At 44.7% G+C, this 23,941-nt stretch overlaps 1 protein-coding gene across 5 annotated transcripts in view; it reads left to right on the plus strand.

The window, feature by feature from the left end:
• The window catches only part of LOC144136459 (thrombospondin type-1 domain-containing protein 7A-like), a 493,908-nt gene extending 470,182 nt beyond the window's left edge, over positions 1-23,726 (plus strand). For 3 of the 5 annotated variants that reach the window (XM_077668802.1, XM_077668803.1, XM_077668801.1), the window contains 3 exons: positions 12,664-12,754; positions 16,653-16,689; positions 21,511-23,726. In XM_077668802.1, the coding sequence (XP_077524928.1) occupies positions 12,664-12,754; positions 16,653-16,671 (110 nt within the window). In that variant the 3' untranslated portion in view covers positions 16,672-16,689; positions 21,511-23,726. The remainder of the gene's footprint in view (positions 1-12,663; positions 12,755-16,652; positions 16,690-21,510) is intronic. The other 2 variants (XM_077668799.1, XM_077668800.1) reach the window with 1 other exon arrangement.
• Positions 23,727-23,941: the final 215 nt, after the last annotated feature.

A 23,941-nucleotide genomic window follows, 5' to 3' on the forward strand; every position in this document is an offset into this window, starting at 1 on the left:
ATCTTGTGAAAAAGCATCTTGATAAACAGCCACTGGCCATGGCGCAAATATGGCCGGTGAAGGAGATACGGGGGGGGGGGGGGGGGCAGCAAATCAGCTGTCCTCATTATTTTACGGCCGCGCACGGAGAGCAATGGGGCAGTGGTAACAGTGTATTTCAGCCACAATGTGCATATCGAAACACAATGCATTCTGGGAAAGAGAAGAGCGGGCAAAATTCATGTGGTTTGTTACTGGACAGTCCTTGTGGATGTGTATCCGTACATCACGATGGAAGATAATTTTCGCTTTCGGGCTCTCGGGACCGCAAGTGCCGCAAGTGACTTGATGATCCGCAGCTTGTGACTGTTGTGCGCATTGCACTTTCTTGTTTCCCTCTCGCGAGTTCTGTTGTTTGTCTTTTTGATCTGACAATGCCTCAGAAGTGGCGACATGTGCTCATGCTATAAGGCCTGACGCAGATGTTACGTTGAACTTTCTTTATAGGGCTTTTCACAGAGCTTGCACGTAGTGGTCATATTAGAAATGGTGCCCCAAAGCAGTAAATGCACCAGATCATGCTTTCAGAGACTATTTTATATTCCTCTTAAATTTGCAAACAACGAGAAAGGTACCATGATCTAAACCAATATTTATTTCTCCGTTAGAAGTATTTGCAAGCGACCGCGTGTATTCGAGTGCCCTCTGCATGAATGATGAAAAGTGAAAATAATTGTTTTTTTACCATGCGGTTATCAATACCTTCGAAGACAGCGCCAAACATTAAGGTTTCTTCTGCTTAGGTCTAATGCATCACTACAAAGACGTAGCTGCTAGAGTGGAGAGGGGGCGGGGGAGTGGAACGAGTTCAGCCAATTTTTTTTTGTATGCCGAGACCAGACGCTTTTGGCGCCGCTGTGTCAAAAAAACACCACATTCTAACATACTTCATCCTCTCCAGAAAAAAAAAAACGGGAAGTGGAGTCACTTGAAACCCGATATTGTATCGCGTTAAAGTTGCTCTTATACTACAGCTGCTACCTCTGCTATGCCGAAGCTTCCTAACGTGTCAAACGTCTTGAGTCGGTCCTAGTCACTGCTTTTTTGTTCATTTTTTTACGTACGCGCAGTTTAGGAAACAACAGCGCAGAAAACGTGAGAGCTTGCAGAAACTTGCGCTTCCTGTTCACACGCGTTCCTCCACGCTTGAAAACAATTAGTTTGAATTTGTTTTAAAAAATTGCTACTCCCATGACATAGATGAAAAGCTTCTCATCCTTATGAGAGGCTCGTGGTAGAAAGCGAATACCTTTAGGAACTTACTCGAGTTAAGCGTAGGCGGCGTCATCTGTTACTGAACGTCGTGATGACACAGATTTTCAGGAAAGAAATGAGGTGTGCGTTAATAAGCTCGCAGCTTTTTGTTCTCAATAGTTTGTCTGAATATTTTAAGGACGACGTGAGGAAAACGCTCTCTTGCAAGGCTCTTTTTGTGGAATAATAAGACAAAGTTTCTTTAGTTTTCTTCCTCGCAAACTTTTGCGCATGCAGTGTGCTGCAATGCACTGTGCTGCAATCGTTCAAAGGGTGTGTCAGCAAAAGGCGTACCAAAATAGAACGGTTTACGTTTCTATATAAGGTGATTGAAGAGAATAATGACGAAATTGTGTGAAGGAATGGGAAACAGAGGCAGCTGGGTAATTTGCCTGATTATTGTTGGGTACACAAGTCTTTTAATTGTATTTCTTATTGCCCGGTATCATATAATTCTCAAACTCTCTGCACTTGCAAATAGAAAAATGACTAAGATGAAGTGTAAAATCTTTTGCGCAGTAAACAGATAGCCTTTCCGCTGCTCAGACCGTTACTGTACTGCTAGTTCTTTTGAAAAGTTTTTGCCCTGCTACAGTAGTCCTGTATTTCACCCATGCAGCTTGCGTCAGTTCTCTCCTCCGCAAGATAGATTTTCCCTCAAATTATTGAATGTGCACAAAATATATTCTCTTTTTTTATTATTATCGCAGTCGTTCGTCGTAAAAAACTTGTCCCATGGGTTTTATTTCGGGCTTCGTGCTTTGCGTTATTAATTTCGTCTTCGTTGCGTGTCGGTTGGTCGACGCACGTCTAGGAAATATTTTGCGTTAACAGTCATGCATAAAGGCTGCACCTGAAACTTGACATTGTTAGTAACGACTACTTAAAAGTGGTGTTGAAACATAAGTTAAAGGACTGCCTCGATATTCATTGTGCAGTTTGCTAATGAGCGACATCAAAACATCAAAACGGGAGTATAAAAACTCCCGTCCTTTTATCACGCTTGTTCTGTATATTCAGCTTGTTTTTTGTCCTGCGCTCAATAATCAACGTAAAATGTCTAACACACAAAACTACTGAATATCCAGAAGTACTTACATAGATCAGCACGAAATTTATGACCACATACCAACTATACACCACTCGCTTTCAATATCTGCAACGGCGGTCCCTCGCTCAGACCAAGAAAATGCATCGTTCAGAGTGCATAAGGACAGTTCAGTGTAGGGCATCGTAACCATCGCGTGCCTACGGTCACTTTCACTAGGGCCAGGGCGAGATAAAGAAAAACAAGCAGAAGATATGGCCATTCGGCGCCAAGATCCTTCGTTGCTGCCAGCTAGCTGTGAAGCCTCGTCTTACAGCGTTAGTCGTCCTACTTTATTTTTTTATAGACGCCTTCTTTGAGGCGGTACAGAAGGCCGCTGTTTCCTCTACCGGAAAACTTGCGACAAAGCCTCGTTCGTGAATGCCTCCTGCCAAGCAGGCGTTTTGTGAAAGGTCATCGAGCAGAAAGCGTGCGCTGCTCCGATCGAAAGCAGCACGCCTCTTTGCACTTCGTTTCGCCTGAACTGTGCATTGCTATGGAAGCTAGTGCATGAGCAAGCTAATCAGGCAGCGTATACAAGCGTCACTGGCTGATAGCAGCAGCCGCTAGTGTGACAAGCCTGCTAGACACAGCCGGTTAGTCAACGGTAGAGCACCCAAATAAGGCGCACAGAGCTCAATAATCGTTGTCGCTTGCAAACTGATTTATCCTTTCGGCAAGCGATTAGCACACGCCAGAATAGCTCGAAGAACACTGCACGGATTTACTGATACTGAATGAGCTTGAATGAGCCAGACTTCGAAGCGTGAATGTCGACAGATGTTTCAGCGTCCGCCTTTCATCGGTAGCGTTAAACCCGGATCGGAAACTCTTCGGCCGACGAGCAAATTCGGAACTTGTTGGTATGCTTCTGTTCCCTGCACCAGTGGATTTTTTGTCGTTTTTTTCTTGCGTTCTCAGCCCGCGCAGGTCCTGCCCAGTCTCAAGACAAAAGTACCTATCTTCTTTTTACTTGTGCACTGGGTTTCTCGAACTTATAATTGAGAAGAGTACAGGCAACCTAGGATGAAGTCTACCGTGTGGACACCCACGCCGCAACACACAGCCTAGCGAGAGGACCGAGTGTTCTTTGGCCGCACCCGTGCTGCGTTTCCCTGCCGTCTGACTCAGCTTACAGGCATGAACTTTCGTGCTCTGCCGAAGCCGCACGCGCCACAGTGAACTGGACTACGACGAATGCATGAGGTCCAGAATAATTTCGACCGCGCCGGGGTTATTCAACACCCTCTGAAGTCTCAGCAAGCCGGGTTTTTTTTTTTGCATTCCACCTCCATCAAAATACAGTCGACGTGGCCGTGTTCGAAACAGCGAACACGTGCTGGGCAGCCTAACATTTTAGTGACTGCCCCACAGCTGTGTGGTGCCAGTGCTAAAAAGCCTAACTTGGCATCAGAGCGCACAAGGATGCTTCGTTCACAACTGCACAGGTTGCGTTTATGTTCACCTGTGTCGGGGCAGTTCCCAATGTGGCCTCAAGTAAGTAAGCTAAAGAATTTACCACTCCTTCTATTTCGTCCCCCGCTTTCTAGTTGATTACTAACGGCATCGTTCTGCACAGCTCCTGGCTAATACAGCCCTCTGCTTAGAGAGCATGGCCTCATCATCACTGTGTCCGTATTGAAGCGAGATGCTGAAGGCCCGTGTGCTGTGCAATGTCAGTGCACGTAAGGAACCCCAGGTGATCTAAATTCACCGAGTCTTTCACTACGGCGTCTCTCATAGCCTGAATCACTTTGGGACGTCAGACACCCATAAACCAAACTAAACTGTGTCCATATCTTAGGTCGTCAGTCCATGCATCTTTGCCCCATATTCTACTTCCTCAGTTCCTCAGTGGTTATGATGCTCGGATGCAGACCCGAAAGATCCGGATTCGATCCCGACCACGCCGATCGCATTTCAATGGCGGCGAAATGCTAGAGGTTATTGTACTGCGCTAAGTCAGTGAGCGTTACAGACCCCAAGATGGTCGAAATTATCTGGAGCCCTTCACAATGGCGTTTTTGATAGTCTCAGTCTCTTTGAGACGTTAAACCCCGTGAAACCAAAACTAAAAGCAAACCATACTCTACTTTCATGACGTTCACAAATTTTTAATGATACTTATGAAAAGGTGCAGCGCGCGGAGCTTAAACTACTATCAGGCAGTTTGTTCGGAGTCAGTGCGTGCTATAAGTCCTGCCAGCAATGGGGCTGACTAAGAGCAATAAGGCGGGCTCAAGAAAGCTATCTGGCGCAATGTGCTAGCGCCAATATACAGCGAGAATCTAGAATGCGGCGGACGTCCTAAATATCTTACGATACTTTAACTTTCGTGAGAAGTACTGGCGGACGAGTAGTTTTTTTTTTTTTGTTCTGTTCACAAATCAAATCTTTTACGCCGCTGCGCTGCTAACGTAAATAATATACGACAATGCCCGCAGTGAATAGCCAGCACAATAGCTGGAGTTATCAGGTGTTTATTACGTTTACTTTTTCCACACAATCATTTAAAAAAAAACGAAGGGCTTGCAGATGTATGCATGGTACAAGCTGTATACGCCGGAAGGTCAAGAATAGCGCCAACTGAAGCTCATTCCAGAAAACGCAATATTGCATCGAGCTGTATAACAGCGTTATCCTTTACTGTCTGTTTATCTTTTGTTCACAGGCATGCACACAAAAAGCAACGACAAAAGTAAATAAGATTGACGCCTTTCTCACAACCATCGTAAGCGAGTCATCAATGAGGAGAGAAAAAATAAGCAAGCAAATAAAAAGAGAGGCCGTCAAATGCGACAACGCGCCAAATGCTTTTCCGTATATATTGCGTTATTCCCGGAGTTATTCCCGATTTCGATGAGAACGTAGAAAAACGGAAACAAGATACAAACATGCGCTAGAAATCTCTGCCTTCAGTGCCGCGGCTAGCGAACCGTGGGTATTGGCCATCTCGTGGGAAGGGTCATTTGAAACGAGGTTTTTATGATCCCATCGACCCTGTGGCCCGAGGCACGGCGCTGCAGCACCGAGCGCTGGGCTTGCCGGAAATTGTAACCTCATTCTCAAATGGCTCAACTTCTGAAATGGCTGTTCGTAACGACTTCTGACTCGGACGGGGTCTGGGCCCCGGACTGACGTCACGCAACGTCCCGACTTCGGTAGTAACGGCGGCGAGGTGAGTGGGAAAACGACGGACATTTCCCGTTGTGGCCATTCCTTGCGATGTTTCGTAGTTTCCTGGGCGAGCTGGCGCCTTCCCTCAGCTTCGAACATTTCGCCACGTCCTGATACAGCGCAGGAGCTCATGTTTATAGAGCATGTACTAAGGTTTCTTCGCATCTTGTATGGTTAAGGAGTTGTACTCTAATTGGATGGCGATCATCCTTAGCTAACTTATTCGTCCTACTCAACCAGTAAAATCGAGGAAACCTTGAAGATGGCTTGATTGTTCGTCAACATAGTACATATCTTCACAGCAGGACTGAAGGTGCATGTATGTCTCCTTAATAAGTTTCTCATCCTTAGAAGAAGGAGCTGAGGCGGATGGAAGTCGCTCCTCACGCTCCCATTTTTCTTTCTGAAATCCTTCCATTCTGCACACACAAATCACATTGCCGATGCAATCCGTGTTTCTTCATTTGGAGATTTATTTCATAGACCATTTTATTACACAACAACTGGAGCTCCGTGCTCTTTGTTTGCTCAGTGAATGTAAGCTTTTGCATCATATTAAAGTACGAACACCTTTCCTGTATTGCTTTAGTGAAGCTCATTTCTAATTTTTGCCACTCTAACATGGTGGAATCGGGAGAAGACGTATAATTTCAGACTGTCGAATTCAAGAGCTCATATCCTGTGGTTGTTAGCGCAGTGAGCTCACTTAAAATTTAGAATGGCGGTGCATGTCCCTTCTTTGTGGCCCCCTAAAAGTCATGAGGTCAACCAGAGCTAACTCAGCATTAGCATAAATGATGCGCATAGTTTGAAAGCAGAACAAATTTAGTAATTGTTGGTTCCATAAGATCAATACATGTATTTTTACGCGGCAGCATATGCAGCTCGTTCGGTCGAAAAGCAGTCCACGTAGTAGTTGTCGGCACAGCGTTTCGGAAATAATGGGGGCTGTGAAACATAAATTGTATTACGGTAGTTTGTGGTTCTAGTGATTGATGATCGGTGTGTGAAAGGCGATGGCGAGTTAATGAACTGCCTAATATTTAATGTATTGTTTAATTATTCTTTAATGTAGTACATGACAGGATTTGCCTGTTTCTTGCACACTAGAGACCCGGTGCTTCGCCCTTTCAGATGAAAGAGTAAATGCGTTCTCTCTGCAAGCATTGTATCCGCAGGAGTTTGAGTTTTGTTCCTGTCTGTCCAACTACTCTGCGTTCGCTGTAAAGGTTGATATACGCAGTCTAGCTTTGCCATTGTATTATTTACCAGCGATACCGACCAGCGAGATAGGAGCGCATTGAGACGACTTGAATATGATAATTTCGGGCGGTAGTGCTGTGGGGCATGAGCTGGTATATAAAGATATTAGCATAATCCCGCTAAAAGACGACAAGGAACAGCCCCATAAAAGACGGCAAACCTCTCCCTAACTGTACCTCAACTTCATAGAGAAATAGCGAGCGAAACACACGCAGCTCACAGCCGGAAAACGCTTCGTGCGCGAACAGCTCATTGAAATCGGGTTTGACATCCGAGAACGGCTTTGTGAAGAAGATTTCCTGAGCTGTACAGGATATGCAGCTCGACTAGGCAAAGCGAGCCTGTTCGTGACACACTTTATTTTCTGCACTAGTGCGCACTGAAGGCACAGTCATGAACGTTGAAGTTTGTACGTTTTCAAAGAAACTTAGCAGGTTTTGTGAGCTTCTGGCGAATCTAGAATACGCTGCGATCGATGACGCCATTCAATACACAGCTTCAACAATCGGCAGGATGGTTCTCTGAGCGCGTGGTCAAGGAGATTTTTGCAATTTTCTTCCGCAGAATGCCAAATATTTTTCCAACGTATGGTTAAGCAACCTTTTCCTACAGCACCAGACGCATACATGCGGCGCGAAGCCCGAAATTGAGAGAAGGACATGACTCTGAAAGCAACGAGCTTTAGACCCGCATGCATAAACTTCGCGCGAAGTCCACTAGTTTCGCACGATCCACAAAGCAAGAGCTCAGAACTCAATTACGAATGATGGTTGACGGCGCCAACGGAGAAATAGTTAAACGTGCGTCATAGACAGTGCTTCTCTGTCGTCGATACCTTGTGTGCAACGCTGTGCGTGAGGTAGAGGGCACGGGAAGCTGCATCATTGTGCACTTCACGCTGGAATAATTCGCTGCATCCATACAGCGGCGTATAGGTTTCTCCTGTCGTACTCAATATGTCTTTAAAATAGTTTAGTTGATCAAAACTGCATCTCGTCCATTTGCACGGCGCAGAAGATGACGCTCTCCTTTAAACGGCTTTCTATGTGTGATGTTAATGAAGCGATGTGGGGCCGTTGAAGCCGTGGTGGCAGGCTATGGCTGTTAAAATTATCCGACGAAAAGAATACGACTGTCAAAATTATCCGATGCAGCACCAGCCATAAAATACAGTGCTGGGAATGTATAAGACAATAACAATAAAAACTTCTCTTTAGTTTTACAGCGTGTTTTAGCAGCCTTTCTCACTGAACCTGCTTTAGTTTTCTTGCTTTAGCATTCTGTGAGATTACAGCAGCAACAGTGGGTTTGGTTAGCGGTCGCTTTGGCAGCGGCAGCTGTCGCTCAGGGGTGACAATGTTATTTTTAAATTTTTCGGAGGAGCCTGCCACCACGGATATGTTAATATCATTTTCGTAGCATAACATAATTCACGTGTTGTGACGTGTCTACACATTCCTTGCAGCAGGTTCTCGCTAACTAGTTGAATGAAACATGTCATCTTCTGGGCGGAACCAATCAAAAGCAGCGCCCTGTTTAGAGTAAACGACGCTTTCCTTCTGGGCGTAGCTCTCCGCAACCTTCTCGCAGCTTTTTGTTCATGTATGAAACGATAAATAGTTCAAATGAAGATCTAGAGAAGTAGTGTGTGATACGTGCGTTATGCTTCATACCTCAACTAAATTCAGCTGAGTAGATGTATACCGACCTTTAATTACACCGCGTGGGTGCACTTGCTCGTAAGTCTGAGAAAGCGTCAGATTATACACAGGGATAAATGTGGCAGTAAACACAGGTAAATCCATCAAGAATTGACTCAAACGCTGGTTTAGTTGGATATAGGTAGCAGCAAAGGCTACATTTAGGTCACCGAAATTAGTGCCATGTCATCATATCCGAGCATGGAACCTATTCGTTTAAAGCAGAGCTGGCTTAAGCGGAAAGAAAAGTAAATGCTATTTGTTTTGGCGGTCTTGATAACTTGTTGAAAAGAGAGGCTTTGCAAGGAAAGTTGTACTCGCACCAAAAATTGGTAAATCTTCGCGGCGGAGCTACCGCATTTGACACACAAATCTATTAATGCGTTAGAGTTACAAGGGTCAGTTCAAGTGGGAATGGCGAACGCTGTACGTCAGTATAGCCTTTGGTAGGCGGCAACCTGCCCGCCAGGCTACGAACGAACTTATATGCACGAACTACACGAAATTAGTAGGCTTCTTCGGGTATCACGAACCTTAGTTTGCCACCTTGAATATAGCGACCTTTAGGTTGTAAAAGGGAAGTTCAAATGTTTTTTGAGAATTCGAGGTTATTCAAGAATTCGAATCTATGAAGCTTATAGTTAAAATATGCAAAATATTTTTGCACTACCATTTAAAATGGTGGCGATACATTCCATTAAAACCGCGGTGATGTTCAGGCTTCTTGTCACTTCTTTGGAAAAGTGCGGCGAAACTCGTGGTGATGCTATTGTTGTCGAAATTTCAGATGTCAGCTGTGTTCAACTGCATGCTGCAGTGCGCAGCCCGATGCCTCCAAACAATGATTGGTAAACTTAACCTTCGGTGGCGTTGGTTTTTCTTCATGAAACAACCGTTTCTTCGCTGGAAACGTTGCGCCACAGTACGTGACGTCATTATCGGGGTCTCTTCTCGTCACTCTGCAGTGCAGAGAGGCATGAATGCCGACGCCGCTTTATTCGGCTATTGCGCCACCATTTCAACTGCTAGCGCAAAATGGTTTCGCAGGTTTTAACTCCATGTTTCACACTATCAGCCCTTAGTACGCCACCTCACACATGACGAACATTTTTTTTTGTTTACCTCGTATATAAAGAACTTTCATGTCTGGTCTCCAGTGTACGGAACTTAGTGTGTTGACCACGGATGTAACGAACGTCAGTGTGTCAAGAGCGGATACAACGGAAATTTAACTGCTAACGCATTCAAACGATCCGCCGAGGATCGCCTAGAGTTTTTTTTTTCCTTCTCACTCTCTCCGTTGACTGCACGAGGCGCGCCTGTAGCTAACGCAGAGGAGCTCCCAGATCTGTCAGCGCGAAGCGGCGGCCAAATTCGATTACGTACGGCTTCGCCAGCTTTAGCGGACTCGCGAAGAGCGCTCCCAGCCCCGCCGACTCTGCGACCGGAGCCCGGAAAACGGAGAAGCGGCTCTCCGCCGTTTATCCTGTCACGAGAGGGTGGACGAGACCTCCAGCTTATTCGTTATACGCGGTGAGCGCGCGAGTTACGGCGCGTTCCGGCCAAATGTCTCCCTGGGGCGGCATCGGGGGCCTCGGCTTCTCTCACTCCCGATGTTTGGCGCAACCTTTCCTGGCCACAGGGTTCCCAGACTGCGAGGGCGGCTGCCTTCCCGCTACAGGCGGAAACACGCTCGCGGGGAAACGGGGCAATAGGGAAAACTAGAAACGCTAAAAAAAGAAAAAAAAGAGACGCTAGAGTGACGGACGGACGAGCGAAGGACGAGTCCGACGTGCCTGGGGTGGGCAGAGACGGGTGCAGGCGCCGCGCTGCTCGCATTGAATGCCATGGCTGCCTGCTCCGCCCTGGGCAAGTCGGAGAATGTGGAGATTTATCGGCCCTGGGCGCGAGAATGTTAGCCACGCATACATTCTGTCCTTTTCCCTTTTCTCTCCCCCTCCCAGACTACTCTTTCCCACGCTGGCTCTTTCTCTCCCTTCTCGTTCTGGCCGTATACCCTTCCCGAGGCGCTCGGTTGCCGCCTGATAAACGGCGGACTCCTTTTATCCCTTATTGCGGGAAAACCCTCGTAGCCCTGGGTCCGAAAGCAACAGGAACTGTTTCCTTTACCGGTCTTTGCTTTTTTGCGGCTCCGAACAAACTCTGTGACTAACTTGCATCTCCTCTCTCTTTTTTGTTTTCTTGTCTGGCTTTCCTGTAGGACCTGCTCCTGTTGCTGCTGCTGTAGCTATTGTAGCTGCTGTTGTCGTGGTCACTGGAGAGGCGTGCGCTATCTCCAGGGCAAAGCCCTCCACGGCGTGCATACTTCGAGGGATTGGGGGAGGAGAGAGGGGAGAAGGAAGGAGGGAATGTTTGCCTGGGACACTGTTCTCTTGTTTGCTCACCGGACGCCCGAGGGTAGCCTGGCCGTCTCGGTGGATGGTAATCCAGGCGAGCTAAGCTGGGTGCGTGGGATTGTGTCGGCGTGCATTTACCGCCTCCGTGAAGTGGTTGTCAAGGCTGCGAAGTGTGTGGCGATGTTCGATGAATTCATTATTCGCAGAGGTGGATTTTACGTACTTTTTGAGGAGAGTGGAAAACGAGACAGAACAAGCGCGAAGAAGGAGGCTTCTTTCAGTACGATGCTGACCGCTGATGCTCTCACGTGCGCGCAAGTGTTTTGGGGCTACTGCAAGTCAGGATGCGCCTGTTGTAGTACCGCTTTCTCGACGAAATTATTCTGCGCTTATGGACTTATCGTTATAAAATGCAAATGCAACGCTCTAGCTTGACGCACACCGACCCATCACTTATTAAGCACACCTAGCTGTGAACAAGTCCTGCTAACATTTGACTTTATCAGATTATTTTCCTGTTCAACTTCTTTTCTCTTTAGCTTCTTTTGCACTTCATGTGACTGCATAATTTAAATTCTTTTTTGCTTATATTTTCCGGTTGCTAACGGTAATTGTAGGTTTAAAGCAATTAGCTCCGCTTTCGAAACCTGCGATCAATCCTCTGGATGCAAGTCGCTGAACTCGCGGCTTGCGACGGCCACAAACAGCGCCGGTATTTTGCCCAAGAAATATGTTCGATTATCAAAGCTGAGAACATTTAGCCCTTAGTAATTTCCCCAATGCATGAGCAGCTTTTCTGCGTAACACACTGCTCGATCACTGTGCGCAGGAATAAAATGGTTTCATGAGTGTTACGAAACACATTTCTTTTCGCGGACACTAACGCCTCTCTTACACAAGAGCTGTATTGCTGCTTTTTAGATAAACTTTTCTCTTCTTGCCTTTTATTCGTTTCACCGAGTTTTCCTGGCAAAAATATACGCAAACGCAATCAGCGCAGTGTTTTATTTCAGTACTATGACGCCCATCAGGACATGCTGTGTTTTCACTTCAGACAGAAGAATTTTGCGCGTGCCGAAATATGCTGCAAATTACGACTCGATTGCCTCGTTAGAAAGCCACCCAGAGAATCAGCGAACAAAAAAATGATACTAGGCGTTTTCGTTGAAAAGCTCCTGTTTTTGTTTTTGTTGTCGTCTTTCATAAAGGGACGAATAAGCTTAATCACGGAAAGAAAAGAAAATTTACTGTGCGCGTTGCGCACTGCAAGCGGGTTCTTTCCAACCGGTTGATTGGGAACGCGTCTAGATGCAAATGAGAATCCGCGAGGGACAAGTAGTTCGGTTTCATTGCGCCATAATTTTGTTTGTTTTTTTTCTTTAATGCAGCATCTAGGTTTTGAGTGTATCAACCAAAAGGCGTCGTTAGAGCCTTGCATGTTGGCGTATGAGCCATGTGTGTGATTATTTTGTTTTCATGCTGCCGCAGCTGCTCCCAGTTGTTTCGAGCGCCTTGGCCCGCGATTTCTTCAGGTCATTACTCGTAATGAAGGCAGCATGCTGCACATAGCCGCAAGTGCTCGTTGCAAGCATTGTGAATAGAAATCAAAACAAGGAGCGCATTCATGAGTGTGGTGCCGCTCGAATATCTATAGGGACAGGCATGCCTATTCCACCGGCGTACTTGCTACCTGCAAAAATCTTTGTTAAGTGTAACGAAGCGCAAAGATCAAAAGCCACAGGCTTGGCTAATTACCTTCCCTGTTTGGCCTGCCTTCTCATTACAGAGGACAACGAATACAGCTTCTGGATGTACGCCATGATCTCGGTGGGCTCCGCCTTCGTGATATTTGTCGCAGTCACCATCTACTTGATGTGGTAAGTCGGCCCGCACGTGTCGCAGCTTGTTTTTACTGATCTCGCCTTTTCCTCCTTCAATCCCTTTTAAACTGTCGGAACAAACAGTAAAACTCTGGCATCTGTTGGAGCTGTCACCTGACGTTTTTGCTACCAAAATCCTGACAGCAGCTTTCCTCCTCAGCCTCGCGAATGCTCGGTCCAGAATCTGTACATCCAAAGCTCGCTAAATTTGAGAGTTCAGTTTCATAACGGCGATAAGTATTATCGCTTACCTGAGACATTCTGCATACATTTTACCTCATCAGCACACTCGTTTGCACTATTCCAAATAATTTCATAACGGCGTCCATTGTGAATGCTATTGCTGTCGTGAAACGAACGGGTGGTGCTTTGTAATGACAAAGTGATGTCGAGGCTTGCCTAAATTGAAAGGTGCTTGCGTGGAATTATCCTGACTTAAAACGAATGTACGGACGGACTCTGCGTTTGGCAAATGTTTGCACCGTGCTAGAAGCGCTCAAGTTCTAGTGGTCTGTCGAAAATTTTGAGCTCTGTATGCTAGCAGAATAACTAATTCCTTTTTTGTAGGACAGAAATGCATGTACATTTTTTTTTATCCAGTGAATCTGCTGTAATGCCCTCGCTTTCATTACAGCAAATCCGCATGGCTTATATTTTATTCACATTTTCATCTAAATAATTTTCATGTCAACTTCTTTCACATTTACTGTTTAGCTCATTGTTTTCCTGTCTCCATATTTGCTTTTGGGCTAAAGAAAGTTCTAGAGGATTACTCATAAGCCCGAAATATTCCTTCCTCTAAAGTTGCGTTTAGGTGATTCATTATATAAATAATAATTGGTTTTTGGGAAAAGGAAATGGCGCAGTATCTGTCTCATATATCGTTGGACAACTGACCCGCCCCGTAAGGGAAGGGATAAAGGAGGGAGTCAAAGGAGAAAGGAAGAGGTGCCGTAGTAGAGGGCTCCGGATTAATATCGACCACCTGAGGATCTTTATAACGTGCACTGACATCGCACAGCACACGGGCGCCATGGCGTTTCGCCTCCATCGAAGCGCAGCCACCGCGGTCGGTTTCGAACCCGGGAACTCCGGATCAGTAGCCGAGCGCTCTAACCACTGAGCAACCACGGCGGGTAAAAAGGTGATTCATTATAAAAATAGAAATTTGGCCATTTTCTCAACCATCTTCAAAAGAAAAAACATCCGTATTTTCTAAGCTGTTTCACTTATAGCTAGCTGCAATTTATTCTTATCTCTGCATGGCAAAAGTGATTGACTGGCTAGATTTCCGTGCTTTGCTCTTGCAATGAGTAAAGCTATTTACTAGCCGTTGCATTCTTATTTTTCTTTATCGTCCAAGCTTCAAATGCCGACGTTTTGAGAATAGTGTTAAACCGACCTAGCAAGGCATTATATTTCTCGTCTTGTTTTTAAGTATTCCAGAGTCTTAGCGCCCGCAATTGTTTACTCCAGCGCCAGCCAAACTGACTATTTCAGATTTTCGTTCAAAGAGTTTCGCGCTTGCGCCAGCTGTATGCTAGATGTATGATAAATGACTTCGGAACCCTTAAGAGTTCCTGAACGCTTCAGGGATTAAACGGGCAATGCAGTTACCACCGAAGGTAGCCTAGATGTCGGTGCGACGCTTGGTAAGAATCAAGCAAGTCACCTTACCTTGCTGGCAGACTGTTTGTTCAGCGCTGATCTGTCAGTAGTCTTCGTTTCCAGTTCAGGTTCACGCTTATTTGCGACTTCGTTTTATTTATTGAGCCCCTTGTTACAGCGAATACAACTAAGGAATGATACTTTGAAGACCGACAGACATAAGCAGCATTAAATGGCAGTCAAGGAGACGTAAAAGTAAAAAGTACGATTAGGCTGCTAGATTCTGTGCGCAATTTTTGACAGCGGCTTCCGTTAGTAAATTCCTGATTATCCCGTGAAAACATCAAGAAAATATCAAAGCGTTAGCCTTATTTCCTATTTTGTTATGCGGTGCAGCCTAGTCTGTTCTAAACCCCTGAGTTTTCATACGCAACCATCTACATCCGCGAGTACAGTTCACAGCCGTTCTCGTTAATAGTGCAACCCTCGGCTCTGTAATGTGATTGACGCATAACTATAAAGGTCCTCTTTAGAAGCGTACTCCTAGAGGCAATTATATATGCAAGCAGAAATAAATTAGAGGGGAGTGTCGTAGCGAGCGTTTCTTTTACGAGCGATTGCTTGCGAGAATGTGCATGAAAACGCCTCCACTCACTTTATACTTTGTTTGCATGAAGACTTGGGCCAATAAACATGACACATCTGTTGTAGGCGCCTACAAAACGTGGACTTCGGGCCGCAAGCGGTCCTCACGCCATCCAAGCTTTCCTCCCATAATAAGAGGTGCGCCACCACAGCTGTGTTGCGCTAACGCTGGCAAGATTAAGCAATAATAATGCGTAGTGCCGATGGCGTTTTGATACCAAATTTAACAGCACACACATTGAAAAATACAGAAATAAATTGTCGAAACCGTAAATGCGGGTCCCTTTATTATTATTTTTTTAGTTTTCAGCAAGTTCACTTTTCTATCCTGAATGCTACACGTTTTTGAGGCTCTTAACAAACCGTTTGTTTCGTGCACCTCCCATGATAACGTTTCTAGCCTCTTTTTTTTATCCTGAAAAACTTATTCTGTAGGTTGCGCATTTTATGTTTCTCACTTTTTCACCATCAATTCTTGCCGCCCAATTCACAGTTTTCTGCTCGCATGTTGCGAATTCTAACACCTCCCCAGCTGTTCTGCCATTTCTTTTCTTCTGAAGAACAAAAGCTAAGTAATGAGTCCTAAAAATCCACGTAAACTTTGCACACCCAAAAGTTCTCGTTGTTGTTTCAATGTTTTTATTAGTCGTAATGCCTTCGGGCTGGACATGACAGTTAGAGCGCACCAAGCTTCACTGCACCATTTAGCATTTGCTTACGTGTTAAATGTGAATCCTTACTTTGAAGTTCTTAATGCATTTGTTACTGAACAGAAAGATATTTATGCAAGCCTTTCCGAGGTGACGTAACGTAGCTGCCACCAAGTGACTCGTTTAGTAAATCAGCTCTCGTTCACTTTACTAATTTTGTATAGTTAACAAGGACACCAACAAACAGGACAGAGATAAAACCTACCCGAAATTCGTAGAAGCTTACACTTTTACTAATACCGGAAAGCTCAACAGAAAGCCTCATGTCGGCATTACAGGCAGCTATCATATGTAGTCTTTTTGAAAAAGGTCTTGTTCATAACCCCTCATAGCAAAAGGATTAACATGAAACAGACGGGAACATTTGCATATTTGCATAGTCTTTATTCTATATTCATTTCTTTAAAGGCTTGAAATAGCGGCTAAATAGAACAAATGAAAGAAAACAGTTCGGTAAAATTAAAGGCCCTATAAGAGTCGCAAATTAAAGGTGCACTTTAATATACTCTTCGTGTCCATTCTGCTACAAAGGAATACGATGGCTACGAGATGGCTGTGCAAAGCTGAAAGGATGTAGAACTGAAAGTGAGGCAAATGTTTCCCAACGTCCTTAAAATAATTCTCCACCGTGAAGTAGCGTAGAAAACTAAGCTGCAAAGATAAGAGCTGCAGTATAACAAAGTACTGCTTCAAAATAACCGCTTTCTTATCATTCTGTTCGCATTAGATAAGTTTTCCAAGCAAACCGGCATTTTTAACATTTTTTTTAAGGTACGAATGAAACGCCACCATTAGTTCCCCTTTCCGCCATACTATCACTAGTTTGTGACGTCAAAACGGCACAAAGTGACTTCAGCGCTCACTAACATCTCTTTCCTTCTGTCTCTCTTTCTCTTTTCCCTGCTTCCCTACACGCTTTCACGTGACCACAGCATACCAGAGCGTGATTAGAGGAGATATGGAGGAGATGTAAGTTTCCGATCGACGTTACGCATCTGCGATATTTACAACACAAACAGTTGTAGGAAGTTGTCAGGTGCATTAATGGCTTTATTTGTGCGTGAACAAGGAGCGTAAGAGAGGAAAATCATGACCAGAAAGCGATGAGGAGAGGTGCAGAGAGGGAACGCCAGTCGTATTTCGCGAGTCATGCAGCGTAAGAGGGGTGGAAGCGTGTCGGCCTTCCATGAGGTCACGTCTGAGGAACAGAGTACAGTTGAGAGAAAAAAGGAAGTGGGAGTGGGGGGTCAGGGTTACTACACTGTCTTTCAGCACAAAGCAGTAATATAGGCCTCCTTTGCCTGCGAGAGTGTCGCACAAAAAAAGGCCTGTGCACACGAGCTTGCGTCTTAGAGGTGAAGCTAGCCCGGCGCGCTGAGCGTGCGCCACCCCTCTCGGCACCTGCCAAAGAATTTGGCGCATAAGAACGGGCGACACGAGGCTCGTCACCTGTTGGCTTAATTTTCATGGTACGCCAAAAGATATCTCACTCTTCGCTGTTGTTTAAAAATCTTAACTTTGACCGGAACCTACCTTCGACTTCTACAGAGCTCAAAGCGCGGTGGGCCGCACAGCTTTAGTAGCGGGATATCAAACTGTACATGCGAATCCGGAAAAAAAAAGAAAACTTGTTTGAACTTGATCGGAGTGCGTCCTTCCCGCGAATAAGAACTTCGCTTCCTTAGTACTGGGATACTAACGCGTTATTTCTAATTACTTGCAGTTATTACCGTGCGCTACGAGTGCTAAACAAACGCAGCAAGTTGTCATTCACTGCTTTCTAACATTAAACAGTTTCTGGAACTTTTTTCTTTTAAACGAACTATCGAAAAGGCGCTTTCCTAGATTAAGATCGTTACACAATATGCTACGCGCATTAGAAACAATAAAACTTGTTGTTGAGGCCATCGGAGCAACGCAAAAGAAAAGCATGTCCGGGAATGGCTCAATGCGTTTTTATGAGCCTTTCCTAAGAAGCAGTTTTATACATCTTATCCGGAATATTTGCTTCGTTGCAGGAGATTTAGCAAGTAACCATTAAATCTGGCCTATGAGCACACCATTTTTCTTGCTTTGAGCAGGAAAGTTGCTTCATTTGCGGCAATTCACACCATTCAAAATATTCTCTGTTGTAACTTCCTCCTCTCACGGAGGCAAAGAGCGCAGCGGACTTCACGGCACACCTCCTTGTAATATCGTTAGTGAAAGCAAATGCAACAAATATTTTTTTTTATCTAGCGAACCAGTTCTGAGAGGATGTAAAAATTTCATAACAGAGGACGTTGACCAAGGACCAGGCCTCTCTTGTGAGGAGCTAGCTCAGAACCCGTTTAGTAACAATCGGTTTCGCCACAAATGCATTATCAAAGCACGAAGTTTTCCATTACCGCATCCACACGTTTCACTGATGCCTGAACTAGCTGCTTTTCGAAATTTGATCAAGCTCATAACAGTGCTTGCAAGCAGTTCCAAGACGTGTGCTTCTTTCAATGAACGAGTTTCGAACTACCAGTGCATGCCACTATGTTCTATGCTGAATGTTGATGTTATGTATGTTGAATGTAAGGATGAGAGGGCAATGCCTCGAAGCACGGTTACAATCAGATTCGCGACGTTAAATCGACGCGTTAGAAATTGGAATTCGAAAACGAAACCACAGTGAAGCTGAGAAGTAAAATATGCAACAAACAAAATTACGCTGCTCATTTTCTTCTCGTTTCAACGAAATTCTCGATAGAATTCTCACGTTGTGCCGTTGTTGTTGCCAGGGGCGGATATATATAGAGCACCGGGGGGTGGAGTGTGTTAGATGCAACCTAGAATTTTCTTTTTTTTAAAGGAGGGAAGCTGCCGCTTTGGAGCCCAATTCTTTTTTTCCCCCGAGAAAAGTTTCAGAAATTCATAGCTCAAATAGAATCTTTTCCTCCCCAACCGCCCCATCTCACGATTGTCCGTAAATCCGCAATTGGGTGTTCCCCACTATCCCCAGCTGCCTGTATCTGTATTGTATCTGTCATGTAAATGCATGTTTCGATTTCCTTTCGGTTTTCTTCCATCATCTGCAGCGCATGAGCACAGCTGTTGTTGGTTTGTACTCGTGTATTGTTTGTCGAAAGAAACACACCAAATGCCTAGACACATAGCGCCTGTTGCTAGTCGAGGGGCAACTGCAAAACAAGCGCTTTTTAAGAAAATAACCTTATCCAACAAATAATGAAATCGGCTCTGGCTACCAACATATCACATGAGAGCATTGTTCAGCTGCGAATGCAGTTATCTGCATTAATCGCTCACTAAGTCGTTTTCATACTCCTTTTTCTTGCACCCTTTCGACTTCGAGTCATTTCGCTCGCCTAACTTCATAGATCGTGCGTAATGAGCAAATATTGTTTCCTAATTTCATTGCCGCTACTCTTTTGTTATTGCTGTTCCTCACTGCCATTCTTAGTTCTCATCTTCTATTTTGACATTGTAGCTGCTTGCTTACGTACCCCAGAGATGTGCACCTTCACAAACTTTAAGGCAGGGGTTCCACCTTCGAGCGGCCACTGGCTATTTTTCACAATGTTTGCGCGATCGCTAGAGTCCTTTCATTTATGACATAAGAACAGGGTTTAGCTCTTTACAAACAAAAATGTGTTCATCTTTTATTGGCATTTATTGTCAGCCGCAATAATTATTAGTACAAATAGGGCAACCAAAAAATGTAGTACTAATACAATGCTTTCCATCAAATTGCCTCCTTTCGTGTAGTATTTTGTAAAAACTGCAGTACCAGAAAGAGTGCCGCTTCTAGAGCGTTTAAATGCAATTTTAATATCGGTACGTTAACAGAGGTTTTTGGCTCCAGTTGATAGTTGTTTAGAACCAGCGCTCTAAAAAGATCAAGCATGACAAAAATAAGTAATATTAAAAGCTTATTACCTTCTTATTAAAATGACAAAACACATTCATAATTTGCACATGTCTGCTACGTGAATATTTCATTAAGTGTGAAAAATTACTTTGAGCTGCACACAGAAGTTGTTCAGTTTTCGTTGTTCAAAGTTAGCCGACTTCCCGAAAATGCAACCGACGGAGGGCAGGTACTAAGTGGCCAGGCCTCCGTCGGTCGCGTTCTCGCGAAGTAAGTAAACTTAGAGCGATTAAAACTGAAGAACTACAACGTGCAGCTCAAAATATTCTTGCAAAATTATTGAAACATTCACGTAGCAGACATGCGCCAAATATTAATGTGTTTTGTTAATTAAACGGGATGCTATTAGGAATCTAATATGCCTCATTTTTGTGATGTTTGATTTTTTTTAGAGCGCCGGTTCTAATTAACTATCCACTTGAGCCAGACACAGCTACGAACGTACCGATATTAACGCTTCACTTAAACGCTACGAAAGCAGCCTTTTTTTTTTTTGGCGCTGTATTCTTTTCGAAACACGGCACTCAGGAAGACAAGTTCAAGAAAAGTATTGCTTTATGCACAACCTGTTTTTCTTACTCTACTCGTACCAGCAATTATGGGCATTAAAAACGCATACCGATGAAACGCGTAAATTCAGTTACCTTTCTAGTCACCTAAAATTTGTTTTGATTTCTTGAGCGGAAGGACCATACCGATCGAGCAAATATTGTTGAAAATGGCCATTGGCCGCACCAATGTGATACCTATTTGTTCTAGAAAAAAATACACTTTCTCTCTTTCATTTCAATGCTACAACAGTACTCAGTCATATTAACTATTTTTTAGGCCGCCTCATGCGGCGGCTATGGAAGCATTTGATATATTGTATATATATGAAGCATTGTATAAAAAAGAAGGTCCTATGAAGGAGTGCTCTTAACGACCCTGAATTCTTTAACAATCGATTTCCTACTTTGTTATGTGATACGCGCGAAGAGTAGGAGTAATCGCTTTTATTTTAATAGATTATTAAATACCGCACAGTGAAACCTACATGAACAAAAAATTACACCCAGCTGAAACGCGTGGAGCAGCACTTGAGATTGGGCTTATTTACTTAGAGGTTGGACCAGAAGCATTTACTGGGCGGTATATACCGTTGGCCTCTTTTATTTCAACTCCAGCCTTTGCGGCGAAAATCGACCACACGAAAGGTGCTCGACATATTCGCCTATTGTGTTCACAAGCCAGCAACCGCCTCATGCGAAACGAAGTAGGCTACACTATTAGAAGCAGGAAGCTTTTGCAGTGAACATTTATCATAACTCATTAGCGCATATAATGGTTCTATCGGCAAAACTATCCTTTATGATTGGCAAATAAAGCCCTGCTCACAGCACGTCTTCTGCAACTGCATCTAGATCTCGAAAGGCCTGTCACATGAGCCCAGCATGCCAAATTATGAACTTTTCTAAGCAAAGTGCGTCCCTTATATACATCCAGGCTATTCTAGATGCCGCGGTCAAGTGCAGAACGCGTCCTCTTGTATGTATAACGAGTAAAGTAAACACGTGCCCACTGTGTCCCACGTTCTTCGAGTTGCACTCGCGTGCGCTGAATGCTAATCGTGCACTCGCGTGATGTATCCTATTGTAAGGCTCTTCCAGGGTCTGAATGCAGCATAGGTGATAGCTATCATACCTCAGAGCTATTTGTAATTAGCAGCGGACGCACGGCTATGTAGTGTCATCCAGTTACCTCACAGTAGTGCACCAGAATTCGCATCATCATCTGTGCACAAAAGACGAGCCTGAAAAGTATGAAGAGTCTGCCAAGCTTAATTCCTTGCTTCACGTAACACATCGTTTCTGTCTCTCTTTTCTTTCTCGCAGCCAATCCTCCGTGGGCCAGCGGCTGAAGAGCTACTCGTTCAGTTCCCGGCACCGGTCCAACTCTTCAGCCGCCAGCACCAGCATGGCTGCCAGGAGCAACGCCTGCTGCGCCTACGAGCCGGCGCCCACATCATCCTGCACGGCGGTCTCCACCACGCCGCTCTACTGACAGGGCGTCAAGGGCAGTAGTGCCCGCTTCTCTGCCTGTGCATTCAGCTTTGCTAACATCGCTGGTTCCAAGGGAGCCCCCAACCCGTAGCCACGATGCCGAGAGACCAGGTCTCAGAAAGATACAACTTTCAGCTGCCCTCTTCTGACTGAATGCGCCTCTGTTGCTGGTGAATACCCCAGAAAAAGACCGGGCAATTGCTTCTTAGGCTGCATGCGCGGCTACCGGTCCTCTGCCCAGCGTGACGTTTCATCGTTTACAGCTTTTACCAACGGCAAAAGCCAAACTATCGGGGACTTGCTCATTCCACAAACCTCTTGTATGCTTCTACCGCAACTGTTTTGCGTCGAACCTCGTCAACGGCAACTGCAAGTGAAGGATACCGTTGCCCCGAGCGTCGTGCGTGCGTGTGTGACTTTTTACGTATAGCAGAAAACAAACGGTGTAACCGCTCAGAGCTCATCGTCATCGTCATCATTCCGACCGGAAAAGTGATCGTCCGCATGCTGAATGTTCGCACTGCTCTTCATGCGTACTTCGTGGCCGCGTATACTTGCAGCATGACCGCTGCAAGCAACAGGGCGATGAATATGGCGGAAGCATATACAATGACAGCCACAAGCAGCCAGCTTCTTAAAACAGTTCTGCCTTGCCGGCATCTCAGCGATCACACCGAACGGTTTCTGTAAGTGGCGAACCAACCAGTGCAGTGTTTACTGAGCTCTGATTTGGACTGTTTTTCTGTGACCTTGGCGCTACGACGTTTGGTGCGTTATGAGTCGTCGTGATGTGTGCTTGAATTTCTTCCGGCAATCGCCGGAGGGAGCATAAATTTTGTTTTATGCGCGTACCTTCTGTTTGATGCACCGTGTGAATGAATGGCAAAGCCATTCTTGTACAGTGCGTTTAATTTTCTTCGTGTCACCGGGGTGTTTTAAGACTTAACCTCCTGTTGTATTGTAACATTCCCACGAGCACCTGATAACTTCAACGCAGGCTGTGAAGTCAGACAGCGCGGCCAAATGTCATAGTAGAAATCGCCTCTACAACAGTTAATTGATCACAACAAAATCTGCGAAAAAATCCTAAAATGATGGAAAACTGTTAGATATCTTTCTTTTTTATCATCTGTGGCTACCCGAGCTGTAATAAGCATATTTAAATCTCTGCACATTTTTATTTGAGGCTGCTTTGACACGCAGGCCCAGCCTATAAGAAACAATGAACTTTTGTAGTGGTACTCAAATATGAACAAAATTTTTTTACGAGAGTGAACGACGTAATTAAATATTTATGCTTAATATTATTTAAAAATTAACTGTTTCCACACTACAAACATGTTTCTTGGTCGGGCTACAGCGGATATGCGTCGCGCTTTTTTATGACTTCTTATGCATTTTTAGGACAATTTGTTCGCTAAGCTTGCAGTAACACAAGTTTTCATGTTTTTTGTATTGGTACGTGAATTCCAACCCAATATGGTTCATTCATTTGCACGGACATTTATGTTGGCATAATCTGTTTATCAGATGCATGAGGCAATCCAATAAAAAAAAGAAAATTTTACCTTGGGGATTTTAATAATTTAAACGCCGTTGAATATGGATGCACGTCGTTAGGTTAAATAGCTGTAAACAACTGTTTACTGCGGCAGCGAGCTCATGACATGCGTGCAGTGGATTTTATGAAAAGCGTTGTTTGCCAAAGATTACGGCATGTCTCTGAGCTGTCGTTTTTGTACACTGAAAATTACCTCATCTATTTTTGGCATTAGCGTATTCATCGGAGCAGGTGGCTGAGTGTGAGCGTCATCGAGACCACGCCGTGTCTCATAATAGTTGCCCCATATAGTTAAATCATACTAGCCTACCACCGTCGTCTTCACAAATTTAAACATTCCAAAGAGACTTATCGCGCGTTTCCAGCGTTCGCGTTACATACATTCCGCGCTTCTGTCAGCCCGAGTGCACTTTGGTCGCCGCCTGTTTTATCTCTCTTCTTGTGATAAAGACGATTTTTTGAATAAAATATAATGTGCGTCACTCCATGCTTGTCTGGCAATATTTTCCTTTCTTTTCCCTGGGAGACGGACAGCAAGGTAAGATATGCTGGTTCCGTGGAAAACGCAAGTAGTAGAAGCTAATTTTACCTCAACCACATTTGTGTGGCGCCGGTTTGAAGCGTTTAAATGTGCATGCGCGTGATCAAAAATGCGCTGATCGCCGTGCTGTATTACTCTGGTCTTACCTATAAATAAATAAA

Source organism: Amblyomma americanum, chromosome 6, assembly GCF_052857255.1.
Source record: "Amblyomma americanum isolate KBUSLIRL-KWMA chromosome 6, ASM5285725v1, whole genome shotgun sequence".
In the NCBI taxonomy this organism is placed as follows: Eukaryota; Metazoa; Arthropoda; class Arachnida; order Ixodida; family Ixodidae; genus Amblyomma; species Amblyomma americanum.